Below are 14149 nucleotides of genomic sequence, written 5' to 3' on the forward strand. Positions count from 1 at the left end.
AGATGAATGCGTTACATCAGTGCTCTTCAACCTTTTTTGGCTTGGTGAACCCTTAAAGTTGTTGTGACAAACTCATGCACCCTGTTTACTTAAAAAGGTTAACTGAGATCAAATCGATATTAAAAATCATTATGCATATCATCATGTCAATCAAACCGAGCGGAGCTTGCAAAAATTCTTGAATTGCTACCAATACTCCAAGCATATGTTCACGAATGTTCTGTAAAACACCTGAGAAAAAGCCAAAACTCGATGTCCTAATGACCTAATACAAACCGACAGTAACACACTATCAAACTTGACACGGGGATAAAACATTAAATAAGTTTACCCTGGTTATACATCAGTTGAAACCTACATATTTTTTCTGATATCCTGACGGTCAAATATGAATGGTTCATTAAAAGTTTGTGATTCACCCTTGTATACCCATTCGTACTGGTGCACCCCATGCATATTTTGGTGCACCCTGGGGTGCACCGTGCACACCGGTTGAAGAGCACTGCGTTACATAACCATGAAAGATGAGATGTCAGTTTGCTAAGTAGCAAAATGCATACAAGTCAGGCAGGTAACGAAATAGGGTGGCATCCCGTTTGATCGCCGTTAGTTTATACAACCACATGAAACGTTAAGAGGTACTTGAAACACCGCGAAGAATGTCAAGCCTTGAAGTTCATCGTACGATGTGCGTGTGTATTATATATGATATGCGGCGCTGATAAACCGCTTGGTCATCCAGATTTCGGTGACGTTGCATTGTTCACGTCAGAGCCTGGTAGCTCAGATCAGGTTTTGCCTCAGGGTTACGTCTATTTCAGTGCAACCCTGCAACACACCCTGTATCGACGGTGAGCGTCACCAGTTATTAGCTGAACATTCGGGTTTTCACCCATAATATTTCTTCAACCAATTAACCGCGATTAACAACAACCGGGATTTTTTTTTAAGTTGGGCGCATGTGGGTTATTTTGGAACGTGGCCATTTTCCGCACTGGTCGAGTTTATTTTTACGAACCAACATTTGCTTTTGTTCGTGATAATATGTGATGAAGCATGTTGGAAATAACCGTTAATGCTTTAAGAAAATTGGTGTACCGTAACATGCTGGTTTAAAAAAAAGTTCCATAAATTAAAAAAAAACTTTTTATCGCCGTTATCTTTACGTTTTAACCTGCCTTTCACGCTTGTGTTTATTGCCTTTTTTACTGCTTTTACTGGTTTTACGCGCTGCTTGGTTTTAGTTTTATTCATTTGATAATGACACAAGTTGATGTCAAAACGTCATGCTTTATACAAATATATTGGCTTGTTTGTTTCTGGTTAAAAAAGAAAACCAACAGAAATTGCACATTGAATGTCAGTCAACATTAATTAGAAATAACATGCACTTGTAAACTGCATATGCCCAGATAATGTTTTTGGTTTGTTGTTATTTTGGTGCAAAAAAAAAAAATTTGGCTGCAGCCAATGTGCCAAAGGCGATCACGTTTATCGCCGTCTAAACTTCAGATTGGTGCGGTCATCGTATAAATTAGGGCGACGGATTTTTGATTTTATCAGATTGTCGACAGAATGGCGCATTTGCGTAGCCACTACGTCACACACAGTCTTACCAAGATCACGTGCACAATATTTTCGTAGCGTGTTGACGTCATACTTTACATATAGTTCAGCTGCGAGAAAAATTAAAATTCCTGTGGTGTTGTGAGATTTGGTTTTTAACCTTGTTTGCGTGCAAGAATTTACATTTCCATAGATTTGCGTGCAGTTGCAGGTTATCTAAAATAACGTGTTGGACTTTAAACTTGCAGTGGTTTCACAATTTACATAGTAAGGATTAGCGATTCATTTACATGTTATCACGGTCTCGGTCATTTAAATTTGATACAATTTCAACAAAATTGCTGCTTAAGTAACGAAACATTTTATGCTTCAATTATGTCTCAAAGTCTTATTTAAATACTTTTTGCTCAAAAACCAACAAAAAAACGTTAAGGTGATTGCGTTGTAAGGTTGTGGATTTGAAATGCTAAACCTAAGTGTGTTAGCAAGCTGCATAAACATTTCAAGTTCTTAACAATGGTCCTATTGACAAGTAACTTCACTCTTACTTTCTTGTAACTTGCAGTGGTTCCACATTTTGCATAGTAGGAATTAATTTAAGACTTTGCTATATATTTACATGTAGTTACGATTTGAGCCATTCGCATTGATAAAATGGCACTAAAATTAACTTTTGTTCAAGGACCAATGAATTATCTGTTCGCTACTTTGAATTTATGTCACAAACGTATAAAGGCATATACTTATGTATTAGCTAACTACACAAACCTTTTATGCCAATATATTTCACATTTGAAACCATTGGCTACAAGTGGCTTTGCATGTACTTTCCCCAAACCAACATTCGTATCGACAACAATTTTAAAACGAAACAAACTGTTTAATCTGAAACTCCCGGTTAACCAACGACCAACGACCAACCGAACTCAAAAACTTCCGCTTCATGCAGAGATTAATCTCAATATCCGAAAGTAGCAAAACTACAACAACTAATTATGGGTTAAGAGGTTAATTACGGTTGTTGACCAACACAACACTTCTCCTCACATTCACTCTCTATTTGCTCATGTTTCAGTTCAACTTGCTGCAATGCAGGGAAAACACGCTTCGCGTTGTTGTACTAAAAACGTCGGAATGTCCGAATTGAGCGGCGCAAAAATATTGCTGTGTCTAAATGCGGGAGTTGCGCGAATTTGGCGCAGTTGTAATGAAATAATAGTTCTACAGTTTGTTATCGCTAAACTACGCGCCTGTTCTTGAGTTGGTTTTTAAAGAGATTTAACATCACAGCTATTATTGTAATCAACAGCTTTCAATGGATATCCCAACATAATTTGACCCCATACATTTTAAAGACAAAATACTGATGTCGCGTATCGACGAAAACTCACATTAACTCGATCAATGCCTTTGACAAGCTAAACTCGGCTGAAGAAACAAATCAGAAGTTAAAACGTAGAATGAAATCCAGTAGTTTCGTAACACGTTTCAATATTTTCTGAATTATTTCTTTGGTCATCTAAACCAGGGGTGCACAACCTGCGGTCGTACGGCTACACGCGACCACAGAGACGAGTTTGTGCGGCCGTGAACATGTTTATTAGAATATATGTGCAGGCGGTTGTGATGCAAACAAAACTCTTTTGCTAAATATTATGATTTTCAAACTGTTTAAACAGATATTGTGCTACTTGAAATAGTAACCTAATAGCCATATGCACCAGACTTGTATACGCCTATTGTGTGCAAACAAATGCGTTCGAAATTAATCCGGACTTTTTAAGCAACATTAGATGGGATATATATGGATAAACCCAGTGGTGGGATTCAAATTTGTTGTCAGTCGGTTCTATCACAAAAGTCATATTTTTCAGCCGGTTCTGTTACAAAAAGTCCACTGACAGTAACCAGTAATGCTAACCGGTTCGCTGATCTTATAAAATTTAGTGACACGGTTCTATAGAACACGAACCGGCGGAATCCCACCACTGGATAAACCTGTTTCTTTACATTCGTAGTATTTAAACTAAACGCATTAACAGATAAAAACTAAACTACTTGAAACGGATACGCCCCTTCTGGCGTATTTAACTTCGCAAATGTGTGGTTTAACTTCATGTCTTTTATATTTATGCTTGTGTGTTGAAAACTCTCAGAACTTTACACAAGTTATCTATCAGTTTAATAGTTTTTCTTTAAGTCGCTTTTGATCTTTGTTTAATGTTTAAGTCAGGGGTGTCCAACCTTTTTGGCCAAAGGGCCACATGCGGTTTACGAATGATTGCGCGGGCCAGTTGAGTGTTACTGCTAATTTGGAATCTTAGAAATAGCTGTCTCATAATTTGTAATTGAAATGCTCACACCGAAATTATAATCTTAGAAATGTGTACTATCCTCGTTTACAGTTATAAGAACAATAAACACACCAAAATATAGTTCAGTCACCAAAGTTTTTCCCACACGTCGACATTTCAATGTGAAGTTTGGCCCTGTTTTTCTCTCACAAGTTTGGCAATATTCGGTGAGATGGACGATGGAGCAATGCGAAGCGATTTTTCCATGACTGTCAGAAATTACTGATCTTACAGGGGATTTAAAGTTACATGTCAACCTTTCTTGGAAAGTTCTGTTAGCCTTACTTTCTTTTTGTTTCCTGTTTGGCATAATCGATATCACTACAGAGTGCGGAAGATGTTTTACTGCTAAATGCGTTTTGCGAGTCTCTGATACAGATGTATCTCAATGAACCAATAGACATTACTGACTGACTCTTGAAACACGAGTCAGATTGTGTCGTAACAATGTGGAAATTGTGATGCGTATCATTGCGCATTGTGACGCAATAAAAGTAACTTGAACATTTGTGTATTAATACTCTATTAACAAAGAAATAAAGCAAACAATAAATGCCAAGTTTTCGGAATGAAAGTTCGCGATAAACTACGTAGGAGATTAAGTTGCCAATATGAGTCATTTCAAAAATTACCACGCGGGCCACTCAGAACCTTCCCGCGGGCCACGGGTTGGACACCTCTGGTTTAAGTGAAATCGAACAAACCCACAAAGTTTTTGCGTGTGCAAATTTTATTTGATTTATTACGTCACACAGATGTGTGTTTGTTGATGCTGCTGTGTTTGGGTCTCAAGATGAAACCGAGATATTAGAACCAAGCAGCATCTCTTTCTCACCAGCCTGTAAAATACACTGTGTGTTACTGTTACTTAAATATAAAATCCCGATTTTAAAGCAACAAAAAAGGAATTGGAATTGGAGGTGGAAAAATATTTTCTGTGATCCTCGCACTACAAGTCGTCGAATGGTACTCGTTCACTTATATTGTTTCCACTGCATTTTCTGATGATTCAAGGAAGAAGTATCGTCGTTTCTGACGCCACAAATATTACCAATCAATTGGTATACATGACGCCAAGGACTGAAAACTTTGCAATAATCCAAATAAATCGTTATCGCAAAGCTTTTTATGGAACAATATAAAACAACAAACCTTCCAACAAAACCATCTTAAAGTAACTTTTGTTTTAGGCTGCCTATGTTTGCTAAACAAACTTTGTCAAGTGGCTTTTTGAGGTGACCAAAGTGCATAACACGTGCCTTGTCGATTGTTAATTATTAACTAAGTTTGTACACTGACCGGCAAAGTTTCCAAACTGGCCATTGCACCACAATTCACAAACATTCAACTTATTTCTCAAGCCTCTGAAATATTGACTTTCATCTATAAACTCAACCGAAACTCGTCCAAGTATGGTATAAAATTTAAGCACATTTTTACCAATATGTTAAACAAATGACCCTGAATCGTCGCGGTCGTTTTACTTGAAAGGAGATTTCAATAATAAGAAAAGAATTACTATGTTAAACATTAGCCTACATTATATAATCATAAGCTGAAACTTAACAAAGGCCATAAGTTAAACCAAGTTTGCTCAAAACTGTCCATTTGGCTTTAACTTGTTTTCTATGATGCAATAATGACATTGAAATAAACCAGAACCTTTGATATTTATGACGTAACAATTCCTTTTCAAACTTCTTTAGTTGTTTAATTCAAATTTGTCATAAAAACCCAATTTTGGTTACAGTGCAGAAAATCGCCCCACCTGATAATGCATTTTTTGTCAGTGTTGTTCTTGACGGCAGATAGAGAGTTTCTCACATATTTGACAGAGCCACAGCTCTTATTGTTTCGTCCCTTGTTGCAACGTCTCAAAGTCATCTTTCTGACAATGTAATGCAAGTTTAACATGAATTAAAAACAAAACTATTATTTTGTCACGCTAATTACAGGTATCTTACCACAAATATTTTTTTCAATAGTTTTGTTTCAAACAATACAAGCAGACATTCTTACCCGCGCTTTCTCGTGGTTGTTCAGAAGGAAATAATAATGTTCCACGCGTCAGATAAAAAATAATGGTAGTTTTGTCACGTGTCATGTTGGGTGCGAGATTTTTACGTGAAAAAGGTTTTCCAAAATGTGAGCAGTCAATTAATCGAATGAAAATCGTAAACTGCCCCTTAAAGTTTTTATTTTTTCCAGCTGTTATTGTGATCAACAGGTTTAAATAGATATCCCAACATAATATTCTCCATACTTTTAAAGATAATGTATTGATTTCGAATATATCGACGAAAACTCACATTAACTCAACTAATGCCTTTAACAAACTGAACGCAGCAAAAGAAACAAAACAGAAGTTAAAACATAGAATGGAATCCAGTAGTTTCGTAACACGTTTCAATATTTTCTAAATTATACTTTTTTCAATCTAAAAAATATTAACAGATAAAAAACTAAACTATTTTAGACGAATACGCCTCTTCTGGCGCATTTAACTTCGCAAATGTGTGATTTGAGTTTATGTCTTTTATATTTATGCTTGTATGTAAAAACGCTCAGAACTTTAAATAAGTTCTCTATCAGTTTAATAGTTTTTCATCAAGTTACATTTCTGTCTAATGTTTCAATTTAAACAGAACAAATTTTATTTCATCACACATATGTGTTTGTTGATGCTGCTGTGTTTGGATCTCAAGATGAAACCGATACATTAGAACCAAGCAGCATCTCTTTCTCACCAGCCTGTAAAATAAACTGTATGTTATGTATGTTATACTGTTAGTTGAAAGGAACAAATCCCGATTTCAAACAATTAAAATAAAACTTGATTTGAAACCTTTGTAGGCGATGCATCAAAAATCTGGTCAAATAAACATTTGAAAAGTATGATTTATAAACTGATTTATCTTTTCACCATTTTCTATTTCCAATCTTAAACTTATTGGCGGAGATTTCAAAGTTGCAAGTGAACCAACATTATGACGTCAGTAATAGACTAATGACGAAACAACAGCAATTGTTCGATCGGATTTACCGTATGACTGACAGACAGGTGCAGGATTTGTCCATATGCCACCAACACATTGAGTTTCACTGCTGCCCTCTAGCGCATAGCCTTCGTCACAGACGAACTGACATGAGCTGCCCGGTTCGTTGCCGTCCGTGCAATCCACCGCACCGTTGGTAGGTGCAAACATCGGTGGGCATTGGGAGGCTGATGGCAATAAAGTTTAATAAGATATCTTGAGAGTTAAGATGTGTTTCTCAAGCTATTTGTAAATTTCGGAATACTCTAAGGATTTGAGGATTCGCAGTAAGTGTGCAATGTGGCAGAATAAAGTTGAAATATGCTATGAGGCTACAACTCACTCACGATAACCTTTTAAGGACTTATTCAGAGCTCGCAAACGCAGGATTAAGGAACACTGCTAAAACGTGACTCAATGCAAAGTCAAGGTTAAATACAAGTCAGGTTGTTCAACTATAACATTTTTTTACCCAAGGCAAAATTCTACAGACGACGTTGAAACCTCTCCATTTATGCAAAAACCGCAACAACTCTGCAATTGTGATTAAACATTTAATGTGATATTTCGTGCTGTGCTTGGTACTAAGTTATCTTATAGCTATCTCTGGCGTTAAGATGTCTTATTCTCTAGGATACGTAACAAAAACCCACATACAAGACATTGCAGTTGTCGCTTTCTGTACCGTTGGCATAATAGTTTTAATGTTTTATCAAAAAAAATGTCTTGGTGTTTAAGCGATAAAAACCTATAACCTAACAAATATTTACCTTTACTCATCAGCAGCAGGTTCGCACTTATTACGGCAAACAGAAACAGTTTCATTTTGCTGTGAATTGTGCTAAGGACAAATATATATTCCTGTAACTTTAACTAAACTAACTCAGTCTTACTTTGCACCGGTTTATACACGCCGACATGGAAAAGTAACTTGTTGACATCAGATCTGCTCAACAAGGCAAGGAGAAAAAGTTCCTTATCTTGTTTTTGCCTGGCGTCGCGCAAACCGACAATTAAATTTAAATCCGTCGTTGGGTGTTTTCGGAATATTGCCGAATTGCAGAAACTTCAAATAAGGTTAATCGCGTGGGAAAACAAAATTTAGTGCCTTGTATTGACAACAACTTTAAGCGAAACAAAACTTTTAAATCTAATCGTCGGAACGACTCACCGAAATGTAAAACTCCCGGCTCTTGTAGAGATTAATCTCAACGTCCGAAAGTAGCAAAAATACAACAACTAATTATCCATGGGTTAAGAGGTTAATTACGGTTGTTGACCAACACAACACTTCTCCTCACATTCCTCTCTGTTTTGCTCATGTTTCAGTTCAATGTGCTGCAATGCAGGGAAAACACGCTTCGCGTTGTTGTCGGGATGTCCAAATTAAGCGGGGCAAAAATATTGCTGTGCTGGCTAAATTTGGGAGTTGCGCGAATATGGCGCGAATATGGCGCAGTTGTAGTGAAAAGATAGTTCTACAGTTTGTTATCGCTAAACTACGCGCCTGTTCTTGAGTTATTTTTATTTCGGGAAACTTTTAAAGAGGTTTAATATTGCAGCTATATTGTGATCGAAACCTTTCAATAGATATCCCAACATAATATACCCATATATATGTTAAAGATAAAATACTGCTGCTACATATCGACGAAACCTGACATTAAATCAACCAGCCTTTAACCAGCTGAACGCAGCAAAAATAACAAAACAGAAGTGAAAATATTGAATAAAGCTCAGTGTTTTCGTGACACGTTTTAATATTTTCCAAATTATTCCTTTATCAATCTTTGTCTAGTTCTAAACGCATTAGCACATGGGGTTCCCAAGGTCATGTCAATTCTCAACAAAAAGCATAGTTGCTACTTGCTATGAAAAGCCGAACAACGCTGCGGCACAGTGGGCGTTAATTATGTCAAATGATTGCTCTGGATAGATATATCTACTGTTTTGGTGCTTAAGATAGCGTTGAATGAAATATGATTCAAACAAATTAGTTGTTCTGCAAGAAGTGGTACCATAGGGCATAGAGCACTGTAGAGCACATTAGTTCTCTATGGTGGTACGCGTGGCAGTGCAGAGCGTCCAGGTGGTACGGGATCGTAAAAAGGTTGGGAACCCCTGCATTAGCAGATTAACATTAAGAGATAAAAACTAAACTATTTGAGACGAATTAACGTCGCAAATGTGCAGTTTCAGTTTATGTCTTTATATTTATGCTTGTATCACAAAACTCTCAGAACTTTAAACAAGTTATCTTTGAGTTTAATAGCTTTTCATTAAGTCACTTTCTCTGTAATGTACTCAATTGAATTGAACAAACTTCTTGCCTGAGCAAATTTTATTTGTTTTATTACGTCACACAGATGTGTGTTTGTTGATGCTGCTGTGTTTGGATCTCAAGATGAAACCGATACATTAGAACCACGCAGCATCTCTTTCTCACCAGCCTGTAAAATAAACTGTGTATGTTACTGATACCTACAAGGAACAAATCCCGATTTTCAAGCAATATTAAATACCAAGTTTGATTGGAAACTTTGTAATTGATTAATCAAAAATCTGAAGTGATATAAAAATTAAAAACAATTATTTAGAAGGCTGTTTTATCTTCTCAACATTTTGTATTTCCCACCTTAAATGGATGGCGGTGATTTCAAAATTCCTGGTGCACCTACTTCTTCACCAATTTTTCTGTGGAAAATATTACAATTCACAAAATCGGAGAATTTGAGTCATATTTTTAGGTTTCAAACATAAAAGAAAAAAACTACTCAACTCCTAATTAAGTATACTTAAACCCCTCGTCAAATCTTGTACGACCTTTGCTTAAGAACTACCGAAACCTGATATATACCCGACTGTTTAATGCTGTACAGCCTGTTTCAACATTGCAAGCCAATCACAACATACTAACCAGATTGAAACAATACTTCAAAGTCGTTCTCGCATTAAAACAGATCGTCGAATACTTTCGTCTACTTATACTATTCTCATCGCATTCTCTGATCATTTATGAAAGAAAACAATGCTGATGTGTCTCGCCTTTGTTTACCAACTAAACTTTGTCAAGTGGCTTTGTCTGGTGAACATGTCAATCATTAACTAAGATTGGACACTTCCCGGTGAACTTGTCCATAGCAGTATTCACCAACATTCAACTTATCTTATAAACCTCTAAAATAGCAACTTGCATCTACACTCAATCGAAACTCGTCCAAGTTCGGTATAAAATATAAGCACATTGCCAATATGTTGAACATTAGCCTATATTATATAATCATAAGATGCACTCAACACATGCCTTAACTTGGGCCCAAGTTTGCTCAAAATTGTCCATTTGACTTAAACTTGCTTTCTATGACGCAATAATGACATTAAAATAAACCAGAACCTTATTTGATATTTCGGACAATATGACGAAACAATTCCTATTCAAACTGCGTTCATTTTTTTTCTTTTTGCATTTGTCATAAAAACCCAAATTTTGGCCAGAGTACACAAAAATTGCCCACCTGATGATGCATTTTTTGTCAGTGTTGTTCTTGACAGCAGATGAAGAGTTTCTCACAGATTTGACAGAGCCGCGGCTCTTATTGTTTCGTGCGTTGTTGCAACGTTTACGAGTCATCTTTCTAAAAATGTAATGCAAGTTTACCAAAAAAGAAAAGCGATAATTTATTTGCCACACCATTGATACACGCAATGTCCTAATAACATTTGTAATTAATCGTTTTGTTTCGAACAATATAAGAAGATATTCTTACCCGTACTTTCTCGTGGTTGTTCAGAAGAAAATGACGATATCCGACACGTCAGAGGAAAAATGATGACCTTGCCACGTGTCGTTTTGGGTGCGAGATTCTTACATGAAAAAGGTTTTTTAAATTAAGAGCAGTCAGTCACCAAACGCAAATCGTAAATTGCCTTTAAAAACTTATTTCATCAACCGAAAGGTTAAAATAAAATCCAACCTACACATAAGAAATGATATAAGTGTACATTAAAAGCAGTTGGAAAAATTTGTCAAATTTGGTGTTGACATCAGTGTGTTATAGTTGGATGATATTTCACACAGCATAATTTTGTAATGTGCAGCATTTTTTTAATGATGATGTCAGACACGTCGGACGAAAAAATGATAACTTTGCCACGTCAGTCAAATTTTTATTTGCATTATGCCCCATTACCAATTGTCATTGATGAACAGTTTAAACAGCAAGGACACCGAAAAAACCCATTGGTTATCTAGTCAAGTGTCCCGTTATTTGAATGATGATTGAAGCATTGTGGGTGTGTTCTGCCGTAGGATCGCAACCGACCGCATGAGCCTGGCGGGGTACGTCCGGTTGCATAAGACGGTAGTTGAATCCGCGGGTTCTGCTGGCCAAATGAAACCCGCCTAAACGGAAACACCAGCTCGGTTCCTCGGAACGTTTCCTGTGATCCCGTAGGCAGACCCGGGTGTCCCGAGGACAGTTCGTTGCGATAGAAGTTGGTTCAAAAGTGGCCGTCACTTATCTCCTCTGCTTCCTGGGTTTCGTAAGATCGATGGCGGAGATCTCCGATGTTCAACGGTGTGGAAGTAGAAGGTGATGACTGTTCTCGTCCCGGTTGGCAGATCTGAAAAAGTCAAATCCTATACGGCAGTACTTTGCTCTTTTATGTGTGACTACGTAATGTTGGTCATAGACAAAATAAACAAACATTAAAAAACAATAAAAATAAAAGCACACTGGAATAAAACTGTGGGAAAGGGAATAAAAACGAAAAATCGGAGTTTGTGGAGAAGGAAAAGGAAACAAGGCTATAAATTAAGGTAGAGCTACTAACACTGAGCTTGGGCTGGCCCCCGGCCTAAGAACTTCTGGTAGGTGGCGCAACAGAGCATAGGCGTTTATGGTGCTGATGCAGCAATTTGTGTTTATGGTAAGAATAATTGCTGAGTCAGCACGATAAACGCCTATGCTCTTTTGCCGGGGGCCAGCCCAAGCTCAGTGTTAGTAGCTCTACCATAAATTAATTGCCACGTGCCATTTTGGGTGCGAGATTTCAAAAGTAATTCGATCCCGAATAAAATATATTGTACCAACAACAAACTCCCCAGAATTGAATGGAAACAGTTGAAATTATTTTGTTCAAACTTTTGATTTGAAGACCGCGTGCTTTCGTTGTGTTATATTTTTCACTTTTCAACGAGGTAATTCAATATGTGATACCTCATGATTTTCTGGGTAGCTGCTAAAAGTTATTACAGGAGTCCAAATAAAATATAGCCAGTGTCATGCGTATCTCGTTTTAGTTTTGCTCCTCGACCCTTCGTGCTACATCATCGGAGTGGCGTAGGCAGACGAAAATTTTGGGAGGGGCCAAATAGTTTGCCGTCTAATACAACTTTTTGCTAATGCTCGGCGAAGGCGTGCTTTTACCAAGCACGTGACTTGACAAACTTTGGTTCAACGGCACAGCCAAACGCTTTATTGATTTATTCCATGTCTACATAAATATAAAAAGCATGTATTTTAGCTTACAACTTGGTGACAACAGTCATTTTTGTTAATTTATATATTCCTTTGATAGTTGAAAGAAATCACAATGACGAAATATACACTACATTAAAGTTTCTCAATATACAACTTTGAAAATTTGGGAGGGGCCATGGCCCCTTTGGCCCCTCCCTGGCTACGCCACTGCATCATCGGTGTTTACCCCTAATTTAAGGTTTGCACTAGTGATGCACCGAAGTTTCGGTTGGCCGAAACATTTCGGCCGAATCCGCTGTTTTCCAATGTTTCGGTTTCGGCCCGAACTTTTTCAAAAATTCGGCCGAAACCGAACTTTTTTATTGCATTGAATTTAGGCCTTAAACTTCATTTTCGCCCAAACGAAACATCAAGAACTAACTATTTGTTGTATCTATAAAATACGAGCCACGTTGTCTGCAAAATATTAGATGTTTACTAAAGCTTAAACATTGTGAAAGTGATTTTAGTTTGTCAAAATTGAGTTCTTAGGTTCGGGATTTTAGGTTCGGCCTGATTCGGCCGAAATTATTCGGCCTCATGGCCGAATATTCGGTTTCGGCCCGAACCTTTTTAGTCGGGTTCGGTGCATCACTAGTTTGCACAACTGTTTATGTTTATGCGAAATGGGTTTACATGAGCAGTGGCATAAACCTTTCAATACAAAGTAACACTGGGTTAATATCCCAATGTATGGTTTGTAACGCATCGATAATACTGTTGTAGATAACTGTACTATAGATAAAATGCAATGTATTCTTGAACACTTTTATACTTTCGATGAAACATTAGGCTACTGTACAAAGCTAACAGAAAGTCTACATTTGCAAATTGCGTAACAAACCTGGTTAGTGAAAATGAACGACATGGGTTTTCTGGCAAAGATTGCATCAGTGTTAAAAGTTTATGACATTGTAAGTTAGTGGTTGACATTCGAAAGCAATAGATTTAACATTATGAACTTTTATCATTGCCCAAAGCCTTTAAAACGTATAGCGTATTTTCGTGTGTCCTAAATTTCGTATTTGTGCGTTGGGGATTAGGCCGTCGCAATTTCCCTTTGTTACGGAGTCAGGAAGCTTGTGTTTCCAGCCGTGCGCCGGCAAATGTGATTTAGTGTTTCCTGCTGATTTCGTACCACGTGTTTTGTGCTATATAAGGTTTTGCGTTTCGTTTAATAAAACACTCTACGACTCTACACTCTACGCACTGGAGTGAACTCGACTCTACACTCTGGAGTCAGGACAGTGGGGACACACTTGCCTCAGTCTACAGTCGCGACGGGCCATGTGCACAAATTAACGGCCGCCCCCCACAACATCAAGTTCGTTACGTTCCCGAGTCAAGTCGGTAGCGTTTCGAACAACCGGTTTCCAGCGGATTCTGTTATAGCAATCCACAGTGTAAGTCAATTTAAATTCAACGAGCTTGATTCGGGCTGGACTTGACACTCGGCCGCATTTGTGTCTCAATTTTAACGTTACGGGTCTAAACATTTGTCGTAAAGTTATTCACGTCATTCGCGTTTGCAAACAAATGCTTCCCACTTAATTTCAAATAATTAATATTTTTGCTGACATTATCTATTCAAATGATTGAAGTACGACTTATCGAGTTGTGGCAGCCAGAAGCAGTTTCAATGTAAATCATTCTTTGCTGTAAATTAACCTCG

General features: G+C 37.4%; 1 protein-coding gene and 2 long non-coding RNA genes across 3 annotated transcripts; all 3 read right to left on the reverse strand.

Moving 5' to 3' along the window:
• Positions 1 to 4687: 4687 nt before the first annotated feature.
• Positions 4688 to 5983, reverse strand: LOC145237196 (uncharacterized). The gene is made up of 3 exons (XR_013861960.1): positions 5940 to 5983; positions 5689 to 5808; positions 4688 to 4759 (listed from the first exon to the last, which is right to left on the reverse strand). It is a non-coding gene; the product is annotated as an uncharacterized LOC145237196 (long non-coding RNA).
• Positions 5984 to 6413: 430 nt separating this feature from the next.
• On the reverse strand, positions 6414 to 7916 carry LOC145238869 (L-selectin-like). The gene is made up of 3 exons (XM_080102144.1): positions 7726 to 7916; positions 6964 to 7143; positions 6414 to 6671 (listed from the first exon to the last, which is right to left on the reverse strand). The coding sequence occupies exons 1-3, from the start codon at positions 7778 to 7780 to the stop codon at positions 6664 to 6666; spliced, it is 243 nt and encodes an 80-aa protein (XP_079958270.1). The 5' UTR covers positions 7781 to 7916; the 3' UTR covers positions 6414 to 6663.
• A 1371-nt stretch (positions 7917 to 9287) lies between these two features.
• Positions 9288 to 14135, reverse strand: LOC145238870 (uncharacterized). The gene is made up of 4 exons (XR_013862200.1): positions 10723 to 14135; positions 10471 to 10590; positions 9591 to 9649; positions 9288 to 9405 (listed from the first exon to the last, which is right to left on the reverse strand). It is a non-coding gene; the product is annotated as an uncharacterized LOC145238870 (long non-coding RNA).
• Positions 14136 to 14149: the final 14 nt, after the last annotated feature.

Source organism: Phallusia mammillata, chromosome 7 (assembly GCF_965637545.1).
Source record: "Phallusia mammillata chromosome 7, kaPhaMamm4.hap1.1, whole genome shotgun sequence".
In the NCBI taxonomy this organism is placed as follows: Eukaryota; Metazoa; Chordata; class Ascidiacea; order Phlebobranchia; family Ascidiidae; genus Phallusia; species Phallusia mammillata.

What these genes read in the sequence shown, in the direction of transcription:
- LOC145238869 (XM_080102144.1), bottom strand. Translation starts at nt 7,780, where the DNA reads ATGAAACTGTTTCTGTTTGCCGTAATAAGTGCGAACCTGCTGCTGATG. An exon ending in CCTGCTGCTGATGAGTAAAG is followed by an intron (nt 7,144 to 7,725) that starts GTAAATATTTGT and finishes TATTGCCATCAG; the next exon opens with CCTCCCAATGCCCACCGATG.